Source organism: Phalacrocorax aristotelis, chromosome 4, assembly GCF_949628215.1.
Source record: "Phalacrocorax aristotelis chromosome 4, bGulAri2.1, whole genome shotgun sequence".
Classification (NCBI taxonomy): domain Eukaryota; kingdom Metazoa; phylum Chordata; class Aves; order Suliformes; family Phalacrocoracidae; genus Phalacrocorax; species Phalacrocorax aristotelis.
The window spans coordinates 27,333,639-27,356,901 of record NC_134279.1 but is presented as its reverse complement, the minus strand read 5'-3'; the positions used below and the strand labels follow the sequence as shown (position 1 = coordinate 27,356,901).

Here is a 23,263-nt window from a genome sequence, read left to right as displayed (position 1 = left end):
AATAACCAACAAGTCGTTATATCCAATCATTTACTGTCTCTGGGACTAACTGATGGCTGCTATCTGTTACTCTGCTACTGGGTAGATTTTGTTCAACAGATTGGAGGAGAACTCACATTGACAGTGTGTTCACCCTTTCATCTACTGGTTTTCATAGCAGGACATTTTTGTAATCTAATCAGTAGCCTGATTAAGTAGTACCTTTATTTGGGCATCTTTCAAGTATTTATTTTTTATTTTTAGTGTAATGATATATTATCATCCGTGGGGTAGCAGTGCTTCAGAGCTGCTACTCTGGATGAAAATGGGCAAGGGCCAGTGTACCTATTGAGAGTACCTGTGTGGTGAAAAGGTTAATGTTTCACTTGTGCAGTCCCGAGGTATGGGTTTGGAATAATCTGTAAGAAAAGGTGATTAACTGATGGAAACTACAGAATAATGTATTTGGAAATGGAAACCTCTTCAGAATCTACCAAAATATGTAGCAGTTCTATACAGCATGATAGTGACCAGAAAAGCTGATTATGTCTAAGGTCAACCAGAAGAAAAAATTAAGTGGTGAAGTGATTTGAGAGGTGAATATGTATGTCTGAGTGGCTAGAGTGGCCAGGAAAAGATGAGGTTGTATGCTCTATGGGCTCCCATGGAAAATAAAAACAAACCAAATGCATGTAAGGGTACAATTTCATATTGAAAGTAGTACTATATTTGAGGATATGAGTTTAAATGCTAGTAGCTAGGGATTTAGCAGGTAAGACTAACTCTTCTTGACTAATCTCCTCAACAGTACCTTCATTACATAGTTTCTTCCACAGAGCTGTGCTTACGGTATTGACTCTGTCTCGACTTACATGCTGTCAAGATTTATGCAAATAAAACAGCTTTTAGGAAAGTAGGTATTTCATTATGTATTGTACTGTTCTTTATGTGGCAGGTGTATTAAAGAAAAGCAACAGTACTATTATGTTGAGCCACTGTTGTTCTCAGACAAAGTCATGTCATGTAATGGTTTAAAAATACTTCACTATAACAATTGTTATGATCTTTACTTAATGTCAGGTGGGCTTGATTTTATTCTTCCACTGCCTCTTTTTGGACAATTGATTTGGTGCAGTGATAGAAGATATACAAGAGTAAGTTTGATGTACCCATCTACATGAAAAAAAATTTCCAATAATATATCACATGAAAACCTTTTCTTCTGTTTAAATAATTACATTGTATTCATGTAACTGTACAGAGACAGTTATTTGAAAGATTGATGCTGTTCCAATGTCACTTGTGCTTTTTTATATATATATATGTATATTAAAACCATACTAGCCTTTCTTAGCAACATTCAAATTTCTTTCTCTTGTCATAATAAAGCTTTATTCTATAATGATTGTTTTAAGAGTGCCATCTAGTGTCTAAAGCTTTTCAATGCAAGTTGTGATTTGTAAGTTAATGGGCAATTTTATTGAGTGATGGAACAAAGAAGTTATTGAATCATTGTTTTCTGTTAAACTCGTATGGAATAGTTTAATGGAAAAAACGTAATTTTGAACCAAGTATAAAGAAAATTGTTTTTAATATAATGAGAAGACATTAATTTCAGCTATGTTACTGTTGTATTTAACTGCTTTAAAGTAGTTATGTGTTTGAGGTGTTCATGTAGTGTTCCTGAACATTTTTTTTTCCTCTTGTGTGTCCTCCTGACCTTCAGTTAGTATCTGACCAGGCTCTAGATTAATTATTAATACAGAAACCAGTATTATTTCCCATAGCCTAAATACCCTATATGTATGCCTTCTAACAGTTACAGAAAGAGAAATCTGTGCATTAGGAAACTGACTGTTGAGCACACATGTACAGGAACTTGTTTTTTCAATAATATATGGTTAATGTTCTGTGAAGTTATTGATTTTTAAGAAAACCAGCCTTGCTATAAAATGTTCATAAACTACAATAGTTTAAAGGAAATATTTTCTTTTGCTTTTATATGTTTTGTTTAATGTCAGAAATATGTGGAAAATTTTAAAACATTTGGACACAGATAATTTCCTTATCAGTGATTTGTACTGAAGAGACAGTGTGTATGTGAAACCGTTCTTTTCTCTCAAGAAGGGCCTGCAATACGCTTATTCAGGCAGGACCTCTTTAATAGTGTCTTATGTTAAAATCAGTTTTAGCAGATAGTGGAAGGGACCACTGGTTCAAACCCTCTTTTTTTTTTTCTAAATTCTATATTCTTTTACGAATGTTATGTTCTGATTTCTATTTCAGGCACTTCAGCTCCCGAGAAAGATGAAAGATAGTGTCGCTGAAGAACATTTATATTTGGGTTTTTCTCATCAGTACAGAGATAGTATCTTTCCTCTTCATACATCTATTTCCCTGTTTTTGCTATCCTACTGTGACTGCAAATTATTCAAAATTTTCTTAGTGCCAACTGGTGAAAATGTGGATGATCAGATAGTGACAAAAAACCTCCTTGGTGATCTTGAGGTCCATTTCATCTCCAGAAGTCAGCTTCCAGTGGTTGCGCAGAGCTGCTGTTTACCTGCTGTTGTTGTGAAAGATGGCAAGTTCTGCCGAGCTGGGCTTTCTGTTGTCTTAAGGCATATCATACAGAAAACATATGAGGCAGATCCATCTAAAAAGGATGTTTTGGAACTCTTAGGCTTTAAGAAGACCTGCTTAAAAGCCTGTGCTGAAGTGAGTGCATCTCTTTCTCTTACATACATTAATAGGGTTTTTTGTAACTCTGAAGTAGATGTAAACTAAGTTCTTTTAGCAAGAAACTTGATTTGCTTAGAAAATTTAATTTCCTCAGCAGAGAAGTACCTGTATTTTGGCATAAAGATGAAAAATAATTCTTTTTAAAGATACTACTTTTTAGCAGCACAAAAACAACCTTAAGTTTAAGAAAATTGGGTCAGATCTTTGTTTCACACTGTCAATGAGTCATGAAGTACAGCTCTTCCAGTTTGAAGTAAACTAAGACATACCTAATTTATTGTTAATGTTGATTTTCAAGACTGTAACAATCAGTCTTGAAAATCAACATCAACAATATGTTGATTTCAGTATACTGTTAGCCTTCATCACTGCAAGGCATACTGCTGGCTTATGTTTAGCTTATGCTCACCGGGATGTCCAGGGCCTTTTTGGCAGAGCTGCTACCTGGCCAGGTAATCGGTCCCTAGCCTGTACCATTACAGGGGTTTAGTCCGTCTTAGGTGGGGGATGTTTTATTGAGCTTTGGGAAGTTGCTGTCAGGCCATTCTCTAGCCTGTGTAGGCCCCTGTGAATGGCAGTCCTTTCTTGGACTTTACTTACTGCTCCCTTCAACTCAGTGTCATCCTTGATATAAGTATATTCCACCCCCCCTCCAGGTCACTGGTAAAGATAATTAAATAGGATAGGCCTCAGCACAGACCCCTAAAGAGCTCCACTGCTAACTGACCTTCAGGAAGAGTATGAACCATTAACCACTAATACCCTTGGAGGTGATATTTCAGCCCATTTGTCACATAGCAGTTCACTCATCTGGCAGTTCATCCAGCTAGACTTGCCTTCCTCCCTCTTCTCACAAGGTTGAACTCCATGATTTCATGATGATTACATCGGTGGTTGCGATTGATTACTGTGCCTCCAACCCAGTTCATCCCTGTTGGCGAGTAGCAGATCTGGGGAAGCATATACTTGTGTTAGTCCATCTAGCACTAGCATAAACAAATTGTCCCTGACATCTTCCAGAAACCTCTGGTTCTAATCTCTTCTTGGAACTGCTGGAAAACTTGATTCCATGTCTCAAATGTCTGCAAAGTGAGTAAACGGAATAAGAAAAGACAAGAGTTTGAAAGTTTTAAAACCGTTAAGTAGAAGTAATAAAAAGAGGACAGGGATAAGAACATGAAAAAACTAATTTTTTTTAAGGTGTTGTTCGGTTAGACTAAAGGTTTTTGATGTTGCATGCTAAAAACACACTAATAATATATTATAATGCATTTCTGTAAAATAAACATACTCAAAATCTGTTTGGTGTAATCTTCTGGTTTTATTACCAGCACTTGGTAGAGGTGACGTACATAAACTGATCACAGTTTTCCTTCTCATGAGTTACGCAGCCACCCTAATCTTATACCAGTAAAAGGAATAAAAATATGCTGTACTGGATAATGGTTCATTCTGTTACAGATAAGATGTAGCTTCCTAATTCTGCTGTTGCAAAAGTAATACAAAATACCTGAGCTTCTAAGATCATCAAAGAATATATTAAAAGCTAGAGTTGCCCCCTTTGGCTGGAATTTCTTTGCTTAAAGTGTACAGAAAGGTACCCTGGATTTTGTTTCTCTTTCTGTAGAGACATGAATTACATAAATTTCTCTGACAGGTTAGCCAGTGGACCAGACTTTGTGAGATCAGCATACCCCTGGCTGTTGAAGGATTTTTGACGGCATCTCCTGAGCACTGTCAGACTATTCCTCCTGACATTTTACAGTTTGAAAGGAAGCTTGGAGAACCTGTCCGAGTACACAATGATGACAAAATTCGAAGGCAAAAGCTTCAACAGCAGAAGACAGGTGCCAAGGCTGCAGTGCAGCTTGGTGAAGAAGCAACAGAGGAAGGAAAACCAGTGGAAATGCATGAACATCCTCTCCCAAGTTTGGAACTCAGCATAGCTTTCTCCAAGCTCCTTGTCCAGGAAGTATCAGATGCGGTCAACAGGGAGGCCCCTCACATCAGGAGAACAAAAACCTCCGACCTTCCGCTTTTGGACCACGTTTTTGCAGAAGGGCTTTATTTTACCTTGGCAGATATGGTGCTTTTGCCATGCATCCATCAGTTCTTGGTAAGATGACAAATTCTGCAAATATTAGGTAGTGTACGTGTATTTCTTTAAGAACTGGGAAGTTGTAAAATGTGTTAATTTAAAAATATATTGTGGTATTTGCAGTGTGAACTTAACCTCAAACAGATTTGTCTCAGTTTTTGTACAAAGAAAAAAACAGGGATTGGTGAGATCACAGAAATTACTTTTAAAAACTTAGCATATTGATACTTGGTAAACACTTTAACTGTTAAAATATTGTGCTGAAATATTTTGGCACCAAGTTGCCCAGAAAATTCCTCCGTAAAAAATACTTACAATGGACACTTAAAGTACATTCTAACATGCATAAAGTGAAAGTAGGTAAGCATGAACCTCCTTTCATGCTTCAATTTAGTGTACTAGATTTATGACCACGACTCAATATATATTTACTAAAAAGAGACCATTTTATCTGTGAGGAATTTTTTTGAGATTTGGAATTTTGATTCCATCATAAATTGCAAATTCTAAAAGGAAGAGGGTGGAGAATGTAATAATAATTGTAAAATACTATAGGGGATGTCGCCCATGAGAGATTTAAAATGGACACTTAAAGTACATTGTAATATGCATAGAAAAAAAGTAGGTAATCATGAACCTATTTTAATTTTGGTTCCAGTGTATTGGGGGGCAAGGCAATATGAATTCCTACCCAGTTGTAGTTTTACTACACGGATATTACCTGAATTGGAATTCTTTTCAGCAAAGACTTGAAACTTTACATAACTTTATCTTGACATGGACAGATATACCTAAAAGAAAACAAGTACCTTCCAGGAAAGGAAGAATGCCTTTTAGGGATGAATGGAGAGACATTCAGAGACTGTAATGGCTTTTTAGAGGTGTAAATCCTTGACTTTCCTTACACATACTAGAGCTGAAGAGGTACTCAGGTGTTGACTAGGGGAATACTTCCAAAAACTCGTTTGTTTATGCTACTGGTATATAATTTCTTCAGATTCTCTTGAGATTATTCTTTTGTCTACAAATACTTGCTGTGACTTCTGATTTGCTTATTTCTTCTCATAGTAGGATAGTTGTTCTTAATCTCTCCTGTTGTTTTCTTCTGGTTGCCGGGAGTGATTACTTTGTTTGGGAGAAAATATTCCTCTGTAGCCAACCCAGCTTTAGTCTTTTATCAGGTCTTCCCACAAAATAAGCCAGTTTCATGGCACATCTGTAGATAAAGATGGGTGTCTAGGGCATATCACCTACATATCAGCAAATGTTTTATTCTTCTGTGCAGTTTTGTTTTTACAAAATTTAGTCTGTGTTCTTCTGCAAGCAAGGACTGATCACTGTGACCCTGCTCAGAAATGGGGTGTTGTGTCTAGGGAGCCAGCTTCTTTGGGATGTGCTTCAGCACCTTGAAACTTCAGTAATCTGTGGTTTTGTCATTTATATATTGTTGCTACTCAACTGTTTTCCACAGTTTGTGCAAGGTTCTTTGTTGACTGCAGTGAAAGTTGTTGTTCCCTGGGAAAGGTTAGATTACTAGAAGCTCTTGGAGTGAAGTTTATAACTGAAAAGCTGTGATTCTCCTTGCAGTCCTATGAGATTGGATGCTTAATTTTTTTTATTTTCTAGTAGAATCTTGTGTTACCTGTATGGTCCAATAACTTATTCATAGAAAGTCCACACTTTCCCTTAGGGGACTTGAATGTTTTCCTATCAGATGGTGTAAATATTTTGGAAATGCCAAATGTGGTCTATCCAAAGTTCCCTTTGTCTCTCTTCTCCTTTGCAGTCAGCCTAAGCATGTTCCCAATACTGGACAAACACCAACGGGGTGTTTTCAATTGTCTTCATCCTTGTTTTTTACCTTCCTGTCCAGTGTATGCTGGCAAAGTAATATGGACACTGTATATAGTGGGTATATGCAAAATTTCATTCTGAATTTAGAACTAGTTCACTTGTTATGGGTTTAGAGATCTCAAAAGGTCTCCCAGTCTGTATATGGAGGAATTTGAAACCTTGAAAGAGTTTCACCAAGATAAAGCAGGAAAAGCAGTGACACAGCTGGCAGTCAGGGCACCACATGGAATGTGGAAAACTGAGGGATAAATCTTTGCTCCCCAACATAGAACGTCTTTATAGAAACACTTTCGAAAGTGGCAAAATAGGTACTAGAAGTTCCTGCACTCCAGGATGCAGTTTGCCACGGTGTTGGTTGTATCAACTCGACTGTAATTTGGATCAGTAAAGTATGTCTCTGTACCTTAAGATCAATGATCTGTTAAAAGCTTATCTTGCCCCTCTTGTAGGGAGAGCCGTAGTCACTTGGTTATTGAATCTTTTGTGGTGGATTTCTCACTTTGTACAAAATTTATCTGGGCCTGAGAAGGAGATTGTGTGTCTGTGTGTGTGTTGGTTGTTGGGTTTTTTTATAGCACTTACCTAGTAAGTGCCAGTGTCTTGTGGATTCTGTTGTACAAATACCTGAACATCTGGATTAGGGAAATATATCAAAATAAGTTTTGAGCCTAATAAAGCCATCCAATTTGATTTTTATTTACTTTTCTTTTAACATCTTCACCCCTGGGTCCCCTTCGCTCCCACTACCCTCTTCTCACCTCCAGAAAGAGGTAGGGCTTAGTAGCATGAGTGGCTTGAGCTCAGCTTCAAACCCGATTTTACAGTGGAAAAAAGTCTGTGGCAAGACTGTGTGAGAGTGTTGCTCAGCACAATCTGTGTGCTTAGTTATATGTATACGCAGAGAAGAGTCAAGGAAATGACAGCTGTGTGTTTATTTCCCATGACAGTCAAATGATACAACGAGGTTGCCTACTACCAGTATTCCTGCAGTTACTCTGAGATTGATAGCTAAGCTGGTGTCTGTTGCCAGGAAGAGCTCTGAGTGAAGTTGGTATTTGCATTTTGATTTTGCAAGTTGTTTTGCCAGATTTGCCTTATGGTGTTTGAAAACAAATGGAATTCCCGGAGAAGATGCTGTCAGTCAGGTTCAGAGAAACGACCTCTAAAATCAGGATAATTACTAACAAACATTAACATGTGACAAATGTCCAATTTATAACTTCTTTAACCAAGATCATCATCCTCAGTGGATTGCTCTATGATGATAGTGGTATGGGAGTCCAGAAGTAGGTTAATATGGCTACCTTTGAGTCAAGATGATGAGTTATTATACAGACATGGTTGTTAATTCATCTCTACTTTGTTTGATTTGCAAATCACGTAAATGGAGATTAACAGCTACTTCTGTGTGGATGATGCTAAACAAAAGTAGTAAGACAAAATGATTTCCCACTACTTTAAAAACTTCAATGTATTTCAGTTGCCTTTATTTTTCCAAGGCATTTTTAAATAAGAACATAACTTTTTAGAGTAATATTTGATTTACTGGTGCTAGGCATGAGAAGATTCTTGGATCAGATGCTTAATTGATTTCAGCAAACCGATTGAAATTGTTCTGTAGATGTACTGTGAGCAGCTGAGAATACTGTATTTGCTTTCCATGTGTGACCCTTGAGCCCTGATGGTCTGCAGTTTATGAACAATATATCGTATAATATGTTTTTGTTAGCTCACACTAAGGATTGTCCTAAAAAACTGGCTTTCAGTTTCATTTTTACATAAATTGTAAGAGCTCTGGGATAACATTGTTTTATTTCTGTTCTCTGGTGAATGAGCGGTTTTCTAAGCAATTATGCCTTGATTCCTACACTTATCATTCAAATTTAATAACTTGCATCTGAAAGCTTCTTGCAAGAAGTGGGTTGAAATGCTCTTGTTGATGGAAGTGCCAGAGTTTAATTCTGCATGAAAATATTATTTATCACATATATAACTGGACTTCCTGGATTGTGTTAAAAAAAATCATTATAGTTGTACTTCCACTTTGCTTTAGGGCATGAATAATAATGAAGGCTTCAATAGGTATGTGTCTGGAAAGTATCATACAATAAATATGAGGGACCTGACTTGCTGATTTTAAGTTTAATTACCAAAAGTAAGATAATGAAGCTGAAGAGTTGTTTTTCATTACCTCATTCCATTTCTGTTATCTTTCTGAGGTTAGCTTTGTTACACTTTCTATTAGTTGTAACTGTTTAAAATTAATAGAAGAATAACAAAAGCTCCATTCTCCATCTGGCAGAAACCACTATTCACTTTTTAAAATACAATTTAGAACACTTGTTCTCAAGTGTAACAGTGCCCCTTAGAACTGCTTTCCAAAATACTTCTTCCTTAACGGAATTAACTTATTTCTGCCTATTAGGATATTGAATTCAATACTAAAATTACAGTTCCTTCTTTTGCTCCTTTAACGGTTACTAATTATTTGTGGTAACTCTAAGACCATTATAAACACAGCATTCAAGAAATCTGCTTGAAATTTTGTGTAATTGCAAGTGTTCTTTACCTATTCCTGTTCCCACACTGGGGACAGATATGCAGAGGAGCACTGGTTTTGCATTGTCCTTTCCTGTATCTTGATTTTTTGATTTTCTGGTTAAAGCAGACACAGCATCACAACATGGTTCAGGTTGGAGGGCATCTCTGGAGATCATCTTGGCTAATCCCCCTGCTCAGAGCTGGTTGCCCAGGATGTCTCTAAGGATGGAGATTTCACCACCTCTCCTGTAAGAGGATGAACTTCACTGTTCTAAAACATTTGGGAACCTGAACAAAAATTACTTCAGTTTGCCAAATGCGTCCTTTTTAAAATTAGCTGGTCTTCATGTGAAAATGTGATGAGGGTAATATATTTGTAATATGTGCATTGTATTCTTAAGAATTTTTTTTAACACTTAAAATCCTAATTTCTGTTGAAGGCCACTTCATCTCACTATCATATAATACTTAATTCAGAAAAGAAATATCCTAGTTTTGATTTTTGTATAAAAATCTAAAGTTAAGATGGTAAAAAAGTTTGAGTTTGTATATGATTTTAAAAATTTTTTGATTCAGTGCTAGTAAAAAAAGAAAGTCATAAATTTAGTGCAAAGATTTCAGTAAACACCAGGAACCTGTGTCTGTTTTGCTGTTACCACATAGCCAAAGGTATTTCAGGCTTGCAGTTGCCAGCAAAACAGCTGTTGGTGGATGAGCTTTTAAGGGCTGCAGGGTGCCTGTGGGAGGGTACCATAATGCAGGGTACCATAATGTCTTGCTTAGAGGTCAGTATTCATTGCAAATTACTGTTGTGGGTTTTTCTGGTTTTTTTGGTCAGTGATTTGGTTTTTTTGGTGATTACCAACCAAAATGAATCATTCCCTTGTTAGCAAATAGCAGATAATTAAGAATATTATTAAAATTGTGTTTTCTTGTTATTGACTGAAATTAGGATTAAAATTGGTCATGTAAACCTTTTAATCCTATTAAGCAAATGAGAATTGGAGATAAAGTCTAAATGGCCGATTGGCAATTCCACCTGCAGGCCTTTGCTCGTAGCTAGCTAGCTTTTTGCATTAGAATCATGCTATGAGTAAGCGTGCTTGGCATGGAGCCAAGCTCAGTTCTGTAGTTCTTGTGGCTTGTAGGAAGAAACTTACAGTAGCGAGTAACCTTTCCCCTTTATTTTTTTAGGTTTTCAGCAAAAAACAAGGCAAAAATCTGGCAAATTTGCCTCTCATATCCAATTGGTATCAAAGAGTTCAGAAAGTACCTGGAGTAAAGAAAGCTGCTGGCAAATGCAATATGGAGCTTCTCCAGCTTCCAGAGTTGATGTCTGCTCCAGAGGAAGAGCTACAAGACGTCTCTTCAGTTCCTGATGAATTAGAAGAGGAGAATGAAGACAGTCATTTTATAGGTGGTCCAAGGCCAACTATGACTAAGTTAACGGTAACTTAAGCTTTTTAATGAGTTATTTTCAATAGAAGTAATCTGTTTTATTTGGAATAGGTGAAATTCATTAGAATTGCAGAAGCTAAGTCTGACAGCCTTGAACGGTTTAATACACTTTGCCCTTCTTCTGTCTGACATTCATTGACTTAGAAGTGATTTCACTTTTTTGCTCTGTTATGATGTTTGATCAATTCAGGAATTGAGCAAAGATAGGACTGCTGGAAGCCCTATCAATAATTCTGAATAATCAAAGTAAATTTTTGTTTGAATTGCAGTATTGTATTCCTCTTTTAAAGATATTTCTATAAAAGATAACAAAAAACATTGCTTTTATGTTTGGCTTCATTATTCTATCATTTCTATTGTGGTTTTTTTGCTATTTGATTAGAGCTTTGAACATCTCGGAACCTTAAAGAGTTTTGTTAAAGAAAACTCCATGTCCCATAACCCTCAATATTTTTTTTGCATAGAGGCTGACAGCATTTCCTAAAGAAAAATATCAGGGCTTTCTTGTGAAAATGAGAGAAATGCATAATTTGAATCCTATATAATGCAGAGTCAGCTGCCTGTTAAGTTTCAGTTGGGCTGAAAGTGTTGCACAGTTTGGTCTGATTCCATTAAATTCAGTGGGCAGTTTGCTACCAACTTCAGTGGGTAAAGGATCAGGGTCTTAATTTTTCACCCCTGTTTCCCATAGGAAAATGGTATTGAAGCAAAGTTTTCTCCTCATCCATGCCCCAACTGGACCCTAGACTGGACCAACCTACCATCTGCAGTCAGTCCTGGAGAAGGTAAGGGTTTTTGTGTACGTGTGTGTATTTAACAGTGCCACCTTCTGGTGAAGCTACTTAACTGTTTCATAAGAAAATATGTCACTCTTCAATGCATTTCAGAGCTCTGTAAAACAGGTAAACAGTATTAAACCTGTTTTAAAATTCAGACTGTCTGGGACACATGGTGACATGACTTCCCTCAGGTCATCAACAGCTGATGACCAAACTGGGAACAAAAGCTTGACCTTGATTCCTGATATACTTTCCCACTGTTTCCCGCTTTCCTGAACTTAATGTCTAGAACAGTAAGTTCTGACTGCATGATGTTAATATATTTGTGTGAATGTTGTACTGTACTTTGGGAGACTGTCTCCCAAAGCAGCAGCAGCTGATTTTATTCTGATGAAAATAATATTCATTAGCAAAGTTTGGTAGCTACATATGAATGAGTTTTCCCTTTTGTGGCGGTGTTCCCTGCCCTGTAGGGGTTGTTTGCTTTGCTGGATTGCAGGGCACTCTGTTGCCTAGTGGCTGTAATTCTACAGAGAAAATAATGACTTATGACAACGTTTGTTGTTTTCATTGGTGTTGTGAATATTGAATATATCTTCCACCACACACTAGAGTTTCCTCTAAAAGGTCTTATACATGCTGCCAGGCAGTAAGAAGTTAATGGATGGTAACTGCTTTCTATAGGGAAGAAAAGATTTGTGTTCTCTTGTGGGAATAAGATAACTTAGATACTGGAGTCAGTCTAGCCTCAGTGGCATAGAACTTCTGATTTAAAGAATACAGAAATATACGTACAACGTATAGATGCTCTTCAATGACCAATATGTGAAATTCCTCACGGAATATGTTAGGAATCACTGAAGAACTATAGGCACCTACACAAAATACACTTTTTTTTTTTCCACAGTATCTAACTGTGTGAATACAAGCATGTATTCCCATCTATGATACACAGGCTATAAAAATAAGACCAAATTTGAAGTTGGTTTCCTCTGTTTTGGAGGAAAAAGCTATGCTACACAAACACTATACGCTTCTCCCATGCAACACTGCAGGCTTGGGGAAGAGTGGCTGGAGAGCTGCCTCGTAGAAAAGGACCTGGGGGTGCTGGTTGACAGCCAGCTGAGCATGAGCCAGCAGTGCGCCCAGGTGGCCAAGAAGGCCAACAGCATCCGGGCTTGTGTCAGGAATAGTGCGGCCAGCAGGAGTAGGGATGTGATCATGGCCCTGTACTCGGCACTGGTGAGGCTGCACCTTGAATATTGTGTTCAGTTTTGGGCCCCTCACTATAAGAAGGACATCAAGTTGCTGGAGCGTGTCCAGAGAAGGGCAACAAAGCTGGTGAAGGTTCTGGCAAACAAGTCTTACGAGGAGCAGCTGAGGTAACTGGGGGCGTTTAGCCTGGAGAAGAGGCGGCTGAGGGGAGACCTTATTGCTCTCTACAACTACCTGAAAGGAGGTTGTAGTGAGGTGGGTGTTGGTCTCTTCTGCCAAGTCACTAGTGATAGGACAAGAGGAAACGGCCTCAAGTTGCATCAGGGAAGGTTTAGATGGGATATTGGGAAAAATTTCTTCACTGAAAGAGTGGTCAGGCACTGGAACAGGCTGCCCAGAGGTGGCTGAGTCACCATCCCTGGAGGTATTTAAAATACATGTAGACATGGCACTTCAGGGCATGGTTTAGGAGGCATGGTGGTGTTGGGTTGACAGTTGGACTTGATGATCCTAGAGGTTTTTTCCAACCTTAAAGATTCTATGAAATCCTATGGCTCTGTGTGTAGTTCACAAAGCCACGACAAAACACTTGTACCATGAATAGATTTATAGTTTTTATATAATGTATCCATCCTTCTAACAGGAACTGTTTTCCCCTAGTTTTGTCCTGAGAGAACTCTTTACTGGGAAGTTGCACACCCTGCTTTGATTATTGATCCTTTCTTTCCTTTAGCATGGAAGAAAAAAGCCCAGAAAAAACTTGGGTTTGCATCTGCCATCGTTACATCATAGTTCTTCAGACTTTATGTGGATGTTTTGGATATACTTCTGACATTAAAATAGCTTTGTAGTCTGACTGCTGAAATGCTCAGGGGGGATTGTGTGTTGAATTTCTGTGACAAGTTCCAGTATTTTTTCAGAAGTGAATAAACAGTTTTGCATATTTCCAGTGCTTGGGTTTTTTGGCTGTAAGTTTTAGTTCATACTTTCGTCAAGATCTCTCTTTTCTTCTATTTAAAAGAAAAATTTGAAAAATATGTGTAATGTGTAAGAACACATAATGAATGTAGAATTGGAAATTTTGTGCTGGAAGGAGTCTCTTGGACTTGGTTTGCCTGGGAGAAAAATTAGCTCCTGCTGCTTCCTGCCTGCATGTGCACTCACTCTCTTTTTTTTCACATTTGCTGAAATAGATACTAATGATGTCGAGATCTAAACTCGGTTTTCAGGTCAATTTTTGGGAAGATTAACAAGGTGCCGAGAGAGAGAGGTTTCACCTCCCTTCACCCAAGATCATAGTGAAGTTGATGCCCTTTTCTGATTTAGGGAAACTCTAAATGGTTGTACTTTTAGTCCAGGAGCAACAAGAAACAAAAAGAAATTTCCTGACAAAGGAATTGATTTTTCTTTTCAGTTGGATACATCTGCATGCTTATCTCTGCTGTTCTGCATTAGTCTTCTCTGTTTCCTGATTCTTTTGCTAGCACAGCCAAATCATTGTTATATGAATTGAATTCTCAATATTCTACTACTAAATCCTACCTGATGCACTAAGACAATATTCACTGAATCTGGCAGGGTTTTAAACTGGATTTGAGTAATGCAATTCAAGCTTTCAAACAGCTTGAACAAACCCCTGTAACTGGTAAATAAATTTCCTCTACTAATGTTCATAGCACTTGAGACAAGGTAGAGAATGTTTAAGTTAAAACTCACTTTTTTTAATCCACAGTAAATTAATTTGTTGTCAAATCTTAATTTAATAGCATACATGATGCACTTTCTTTGCTCTGTCTCAGATTAGATAACTCAGAATTTGTGTTACACATATGTGGGAGTTCTTGGATTGAATTGTTCAGTCTGTCTGTAAATCTAATTAGGCTGCCTTGCTGTCACAGCTATTTACTACAGAGAAGAATTACTGGTGATTGCAGATCTAATGTATTATTTAGATTATACATTTAAGTACATTCTTTTTTATAGGGTTTATTTCCTGTTGCAAAACTGAAGATTATGGAATAATGATTTGCATTTCATTTGCTTGGTCACCTTTCTGAAGCAGAATGAGATAGTTAAAGATGGGTTAGGCCTTGTCCTGATGCAATTTTTAAAAGGTATTTAATTGACCCAAATTGAAGTAATTTTAGATATCCTCCAGCTTTTTAAATTCCTGCAGTTATGTCAATTACTTCTAAAATAGTTGGTTTCTAAAGTTGTGTTTATTGGCCTTGAGAGGTGTGAATCTGTAAGGCTTTGTAAGCATTTGCACTGTATTTGAAAAATTGCAAAATATCCCAAAATATTGCATCTTAGTGCCCTCTGTAACTGTTGATATTCTAGGATATTGTAGTTGCTGAGTTGTTGTTACAAACTTTCACTTTTGGAAGGATTTTAACACCAAATATTTCATTTATTTTAAAATGTTTTGTAAATACTGGTTTCTGTTCTAGTTTACAGTATAAAAACTTGGGTGGTACTTTAACTGTATTTTTTCAAAGCTTGTTTTCCAAATCTGTTTAGATCAGAAATATGTTGATATTGTCTATTAATACAGAAGCCAAAACCCCTCAGTATTTTGTTGTTTCTTCCAAATCACATAGTGTGTAAAGACTTACCCCCAAGCACGCAAACCAAGTCTCTTGGTAAGTGCATCTCTTGACACTGAAAAATTAATTTGTGCAAAATCCCAAAAGAAAATGTAGTATTTCTAAGTTATATTAGGGGCGAATACTGGAAACTTGTATGCCATTAAAACGTTTTATGAGATACTTATTTGCAATAAACACTTCAGTCGGCAGTAGACACAACCCAGAGGCCCTAACCAAACTCAGTGCTCGGTTGTATTGAGCTTTCCATAGAGATAAGTGTAGATATGGTTGTAAATATGTCCATATAGTAAAAGAAGAAGGTGGCAGGTCAGAATATAAAAGTAGAGGTGGTCATGATGTGAGAGTGAAGGAAAATGAGCTACTTGTATCAGCAGTACAGGGAAATCACATGATAAATGTTGGCATAGAAAACATTTCCATTTTTCCCTGACAAGGTGATGACTGAAATTTTGGTAAGAGGGACTTGTTGAAATAAGAATGCTGAATGGAAGCAGTGTGCTACTGGTGATTAAATGAGGGGTCTGGGGAAGAGGAGGCTATATTTAATTACATTTGTGACCAACAAAGAAATGGGGCATGTTTTCTATGGTTTCACAGTTCACATTAGGCAGCAGTAGAAATAATTTTTTATCCTTTTTGGGGCTTTAGTCAACCCTGGAGTCTTTGCCTGTGTTCCTGGTGCTGTGTGTGTGTGAAACTATTCCTTGTCTTCAGATTAATTTCTTATTAGCTACAAAGGCTTTGTGTGGATATCAAGATCAATGTGACTGGTTATGATTAGAGGGACTTCCCTTATGCTCACCAAAAGCACATTAAGGGGAGGGGAAAAGTGGGTGTATGTGGGGTTGGGGAGTGATAACCTGTGTCGCTGCTTTATTTTCCTGATGATATATGGGGATGTAAGCCTTTGGTACTGTCACTTTTTCATCAAGCATTGTTTTCACTGTGAAACAAAAAGAAAGGGAGAAATGTTATTTTTTTTTTTAACAGGAATCTCTTTATTTTCTTTAAAACTGCTTTTTATTTATATTTTTTACCCAATTGTGAAATTCAGTAATGAGAAATAATTGACCCACTGTGTCACAAACCCTTATTTCTTCTCCCATAGTTGAAATACTTGTTAAGCAAGAAGTACTTAAAAGAGAAGTGCTTTATATGTGGTATCTCATTCTGAAATTGCCAGCTAGACTGACATAGCGTGTGTGTGATGGTATTTACTTACGTAAGTAGTGGTTAGCTGTGAACAAATGCATACTGTTCTTTCCAAAGTATGAAATTGCTCACAGAATTAATGTAGCAAGTAGTAAAATCCATTCTTATAGGCTTGTGAGTAATGCCCTCTTCCCCATAAAAATATTTTTTTCTTAAATGAAGGAATTGTCAGGAAAGTCAGAAAAGAGCTCATCTAGCTGAAATACGACTTACTGTCAGGTGAATGTGGAAAGACCACTATAATAAAAACTAGGAGTGCATGCACAGTAGGAGATAGAGGATTCAGTTACAGAATCTGTGAACAGTTAGAGGTGGAGAAAGTTAGTTTAAAAAAAGTAGGCAAATAAATAAAGCCAGATGAAAATAAATGAATGCATTGTACAAGTGCAGCTTGCTCTCACCAATTAACGGAAGACATGTAGCCCTTTAACTTTGTAGTTGGTCTTATTCATAGGGCCAATTTTTCCTAAACAAGTACATTTTAATGACTTGCATATAAACACAACTTCCAACAAAGCTTGTCAAGTATTTTACGTACTCTGTTATTCCTGGTAAGAAATTGATTGATTCCTAGTGTTGAATTGATTTGGACAAATGTGTGACTCGAGGAGGTGAAATTTTCCATATGCGAATTTAAAAAAGCCAATACAGCAAAAGAAGAGGCCTTTTACTTCTTCTGTGTCCAGCACACAGGTGTAAGAAAGGGTGTTAATCCATTGCAAGGCAATGCATACCTGCCTGGCTGAAGTGCAGAATGACTCTGATCAAGTTTGTTTGATTTATGCTCGCTTTGTGACCAATAGCAAGTTGATGGCCAAATTAAAGGACTAAATAAAACTGTCACAGAAAGGCTAGCCTGAAGAAAATGATACCCTGATTGATACTTGCCCCTTGTTTGCATTCAAGTCTTCAGACTTTCTCAAAAGTTCCTAGATTTTCAGAGTGCTTTGCTTTTAAAACAAGGCAAAATTTGGAAAGCCCAACATCTACTATTCAGGGGTAGGGCTGTCCCTTAAATGATTGTTGAGAAGAGATTTGTTACCTTGATTTATAAGCCACAGAATAATTCATAATATACTGTAAATGTTTTTTTTGGGGGGCAGGGTGGGAAGAGAAGCAGAATTCAGGAAATAAAGGTATATAATATTTAAAAGGTTGCCTTTATGTTGTTGTCTTTTCCTAAATAATTTATGTCAGCTGAGATTTTGATCTTCAATTCTTTTTCTTTTTTGAGAGCCCTGCTTTTATTAGTAGGAATGTTTTAGTATCTGCATGAATATAAATAATACTAAAGGTGCCATATTCGGTTACTTATGCACATGTAGAGTACAGAATGTTCACATTAGAATAGAGAGCTCGTCTGAATTACAGAAAGAATAGCAACCTAAGGATGAAGCTCTTCTTGTGACACCTTCCTCTGTTTGGTAGTGGTGATAAATTTCCCAAAAGGAAATGCTACATTTTTGGGATTAGGATATTGTTTTATTTGGTGAAAACATAAGTGGCACTGTTTGAACATGATTTCTGATGAACGGTTATCTCAAATCATTTGAGTATGATAAGAAATTATAAGTAAATCTAGTATGCGGCTTTGAGAATTGGCATCACTGTATATATGGCCAGATGAGGAATTGAAAATTTTCTTAAAATTATTTTTAAATAAGCTGCTTATGAATTAAGAATATGGAAAGATAGAAATTTCTACTAGTTTTGTTTCACTGAAAAAAAAAACCAACCCTCTTGATGGTGTATGTCTGCAGAGAAATTGTCACAATGTCTTATCCTCTTTAAAAGGACTTAATTGAAACCCCAAGGCAGTGAAACTTGCTTCCCTCGAGAAGTAGGATCTTTGTATTCCACACTTGTTGCATAGAGCTAAAGTTCACCTTTTCTTTGTGGCATTAATTATTTGCAAACCAGGTTTTGTTTTTAACCTACTGGCCAACATAACATAGGGCTACTGTTTCTGTAGCAGTTTTTAGTAGTTAAAAGACTAACTTTTCTGGCAGAGAGAAAAACGAATTACAGATATTTGGCTGATGCTTTGTTGCACTGGAATTGTTAAAATATCTTATGAAGGCAAGAGTATTTTGCGTCACTGGCAAAAATGAATCTGCTAATTAAAAATTCCCTGGGATGTGGACCTCAAAAATGTTTTTATAGTTTGACAACCATTGAGCCTGGATATCCCATTTATGTATATTATTCCAAAGCAATTTGGTTTGTCCTCTGGGGTCAGCTCTCAAGAACTGAGTTAGTGTTTGCAAAGCGCTTATGATGAATGAACGGAGTACTGTGTCAGTAATTTGCTACTCTGCATACTCTTTCTCCGTACCAACTCTCCTTTCCTTCTCTGTCCATCAATGCTGATTTTTATAGGACTTGCATTAGGCTAGCAGGTTTATAGAACTTGCATTAGGCTTTGAGAAAGTATTTGTAAATGAAATAAGCAGAGGAATTTATTTCAACGGTTTTACTGCCTCATCAGCTTTCTGTGAGACATCAACTTTTTTTTCCATTTACAAATTACCAATACAAATATAGTCTGGCTTAGGATCTGCTGTTCCTTCATCAAATGACAAATTAGCACAATCACAATAAGTTTCCCTGTGATGCCTGTTCATCAGGTTTGACCAATGGCTCTGGTCAGAATGATCTCTAGTCTTGATTTCCAGTGTGCACAATTTACAAATCAAGGCATCAGCTAATTTACCTACAGTTGAGATAAAATCTCTGGTCTTTCTTTGAAGGCTTAAATATACAAGTAGTTGTGAGACTATTTTTTCAAATTAATTTACCTATTTAGTAGGCTGTTGTTTTGTAAAATTTCTCAGGTCCCCAAACTCTGCCCAGGTCGTCCTAGCCCCCTACCTCACCCAGTAACTCTATTATCTTTTACCTGGACAGGATGTGAAATACTAATCTAGTAACAAATGCCTCTGTACGGTGATTTTTTCAGATCAGTAGCACTTTTTAAACTCATCAATTCATCCATTTTAAAGCTAGATAGACAATATGATCATCTGTGCGTGTCTCCTGCCTGATTCTGGCTATAAACTAAATTCGTAATTGCTTGAATCAAGCAGAATGATTCATAGAATAATAATCAAAATGTTTAAAAGATACCTGGTTGAAGGAAGAGTTGTGGGTTTGCAGTATAATTTTGTTTCTCCAGAATGGAGATTAAACTGTATATTAGATATTCTAAAGTGAAAGAACAAGTTATGAAGGACTGCAGTTTTTAAAAAGAGCTCCTATTAAACATATTGGATGGGCTAACAAGAATAAAACAATTTTTACAATTTTAGTTTAGAAACATCTTCAAAACTTAAGAACCTTTAAATAACACAGGCTAGCACAGTAACACAGAACATAATGTAACAGTTCTGTGAAATTAACTGATGTTTTGATTAAGCAGTCTTAGTAGTATACCACACAACAATCCTGGAGGTTAAGTGGTAGCTTCAGCTTCCAGAACTGATATTGAGAAGAAGATACTTTAATGTAGTGTAGCCTCTCAACAAGGAAGATACAGAGACTTCTTAACTTGGCAGAAGAGAATTTTGACAAATTTTGAGCCCTCATTTATCATATACAAAATTAGCTTTAATGAAAGGAAGGAGGACCCATCAATGAGTTGTAATGAGATTCTTGATTTGATCCATCAGCTGTGGAAAAGCCTGGCTTCTGACTGAGTTCCCTGTATTTTGGACATAATGTTGACTTCTTGTGTTTTACCCTTCTACCAAATGACTATCGACCTTCTCTAACTTCATTTGATTGGAGATTACTTGTGTTTTAATGATTGCTGCATTTTTTTTTTAACAACATTGAAGGAAAACAGCATTAAATGATGTCACTATCTTTTAACCAATTTAAAAGTTTGTGACTTTGGGTCCATATTAAAATTGTAATTGCTAACAGAACTAACATAATAACTGTGGAAAAAATACTTCATTAGATGCAGAGTTATTTCATTTGAAATTGTTGTCAGGATTGATTAAATATATCCAAGTTGCTTCTAGGATTATTTTGTGAAGATAGGTCACAGTTATTTTATTTTGTTGTGCATTTTATATTTGTATTACCTTTGGAATATTTTAGACTTGAGAGATGCTTTCTGAGATGAGAGTACATGATGCTTAAAAATCAAAGCTGTTTTAGGGAATCTGATATCTTATAAACATTTTTATAATTGAGAGATGCAAATTGTGTTTTACTTTAAATGTTAAAAGCAACAGTGTTTCTAAAATGAGATCCAGGCAGTCATTTATTCCATGAAACAAAAGGAGTTAAAAGAAACACTTTAAAGTTCTCTATTTCCCTTCCAAGCCTGTCAGAACTTTTCAAAGCCTTTGAAGGTTTTTTTTTTAATAGTTTTGTAGCCTATTTCAGTATCTCAAGCATCCTGAAAGCAGGAACTCATCCTTCTTCTTCAACTGATTTTTCCATATCAGACAGCTCTTTGCCTGTAAGCCACATGGGTAACAATCCAAGTGAAACTCAGCTGAAGCTGCTTCTCATTAACCTCTCCTTAAAGTTATAGTTTTGCTCTGCTCATTTAAATAAGTTTAAACCACATTTATGATTGTATTGTAGTTTGCAATTCAAGATCTGGAAAACCTGTGATGGCAATGGAGCCAGGTTGCCTCATGTTTGTAATAAATACTTGAGAAGTAAAAATTTTTCAGTAATAAAGAGAAAGGGAAATGCTCATGGCTTGAATATAGGCAACATTAGTATTTGAGGTGGTAAGTGTAAGAAAATGGTAAATTATTACTGCAATTTCACTATTCTTCTATGTGGCTTATCTTAAAAAGAGGATTCGTGCAAAACTTTAGATTTCATATGTGACTTCTTTGGACCTTTTGACTGTTCTGGGATATAGTGTTGCATAGCTGGCCTGAGGACAATTTTGATGGGCATTTGAATGCAATTACTGATTTTTAAACAAATAAGTCTTTACGTGTAGCTGGAAATAATAAATTATGCATACCGTCAAACCAGATAACACATCCATGGCAATATACACTGTTTCTACTATTACTGTGCTCTTCCTTCATTTTCTTTTGTGATTGTCCTGGTTACCAAACTAAACAAGGGAAGGGAATGCATTATTTTGTATTTTTAAGATGCCTATTTGAAGGCAGGAGACAAAGCTGTTATATGACTAAGTTAAATTAGTATGCAGTAATGATTTTTAGGTAGTGTTTTACTGAAATGAATACTCTTTGAAATCATGGAAGGTTTGTATGCCTCAGGAAAAGCAATGCATCTGCATTATGAGGGATACAAGTTCATTACATTTGTTTGCTCGAAGTCTGTTGCATTTTTTTAAGTGGTGTTTTGATCTAAATTACATGCTTAACAGCCTCTGAAATGCTTAAAATCTGCAAAGAAAAAGCCAGCAGTTACTAGTGTATCTTGTTGAAAAACATACCAGAAAGAATAATACCAAGTTCTAACTGCTGCATTTTGATTCAGTTAGGACACATTTTCATTGGTGTTCGGCCTGTTCTGTAAGAAATTATTGTGGTGAGAGCGATGGACAGAGTTTCTGTACGGCTGATAATCATACCGAATTGTTTCACCTTTTAGTGCCTTGTGTTGTGGAGTAAGTGTCAACCCTCAGAGAATTACTGAAGCCTTAGCCCTTCATATATCCCTATAACAGGAGTTCAGTTTTCGGTGAAATCTAATCCCTAGAGGTATGGTTTTACAATTCACAAGTCCTTGTTAATTGTGAGTTTATTAGGCTTCTGAGAGATTTGTTTTATAGAATACAGTATATAATATTCAGTGGAGGCTTTTTTAGTCTGGTTGTGGTTTGTTTGTTTACTGAACATATCTAAAGAATTAAAATTAAATGCTGCGATTTGCCAGTTGAAATGTTGTAGGGATTTATGATTTGGGAACTGAAGGAAATTCTTAATGATTTTGTAAATTAACGGTAGTCTTAGCTCTAACAGTTAAATTAAAGCATGTTGTTGATTAATCAGAGTGAAATTTTACAAATGTCTGCACTTGACAGTCACTGGCTTAGGCTGGCTACGTGTAGATAGAATTTGAGTATTATCTGCCTTAGAAAAACTACTTTTATTCTTTAGACTGTGGGGTTTTTTTCCCCTTTGCCTCTAAAGTTCTCACACATGTGGAAGGACATAAAACCAAAAGACATTAACTCATAGATGACTATCAGATTTTTTTTTTAACAGGACCATTAAATTAATTTTCCATGTATTCCTCAGAAATCTTTAATGAATGGTGAATAGCCTGCTAAGTAACTCTGGCCTTTGTTTCATTTAAACTACTTGGTCTTTCCTCTCCTTGTGATATCACTGAAGTAGAAGTTTACTTGTTTCTTTGCCCCTTTTATATTTCTGTGTTCGTTGTTCATGGGATAACAGAGCCCTGGAGTTGTAGTATTTATCTCTTAAGCCAGAGGTTTAGAGAAAAGTTTCTGCTAAGTACTACATAGCATGAGGGTGCAGGTCATTCATTACATAAGATTACTGTTGAGGAAAGAAGGATTCATGATCCATTCTAGCAATTTTGGTTTGGGACAATGTCCAGCAAAAATCCAGGACAGATGATTAATATGATCCAAAAGGACATTTTCTTCTAAACATAGCTTGAAATAATCAGCAGGGGTATTTCTGGGGAAGCCAGAGTGTATAGAAATTTATCTCCTTCGATAGTCAGTAAGGTATACTTAGGAGTGATGCTGGGGTACAAAGCGACATTTTGTAGAGAAGTCAGTCGGTGGTGCATTTCTT

At 36.5% G+C, this 23,263-nt stretch overlaps 1 protein-coding gene across 5 annotated transcripts in view; it reads left to right on the top strand.

The window, feature by feature from the left end:
* The window catches only part of GSTCD (glutathione S-transferase C-terminal domain containing), a 74,926-nt gene that overhangs the window by 6,668 nt on the left and 44,995 nt on the right, over positions 1 to 23,263 (top strand). For 4 of the 5 annotated variants that reach the window (XM_075090723.1, XM_075090722.1, XM_075090719.1 and 1 more), the window contains exons 2-5: positions 2,266 to 2,697; positions 4,379 to 4,837; positions 10,409 to 10,663; positions 11,364 to 11,457. In XM_075090723.1, the coding sequence (XP_074946824.1) occupies positions 2,287 to 2,697; positions 4,379 to 4,837; positions 10,409 to 10,663; positions 11,364 to 11,457 (1,219 nt within the window). In that variant the 5' untranslated portion in view covers positions 2,266 to 2,286. The remainder of the gene's footprint in view (positions 1 to 2,265; positions 2,698 to 4,378; positions 4,838 to 10,408; positions 10,664 to 11,363; positions 11,458 to 23,263) is intronic. The other variant, XM_075090720.1, reaches the window with a different exon arrangement.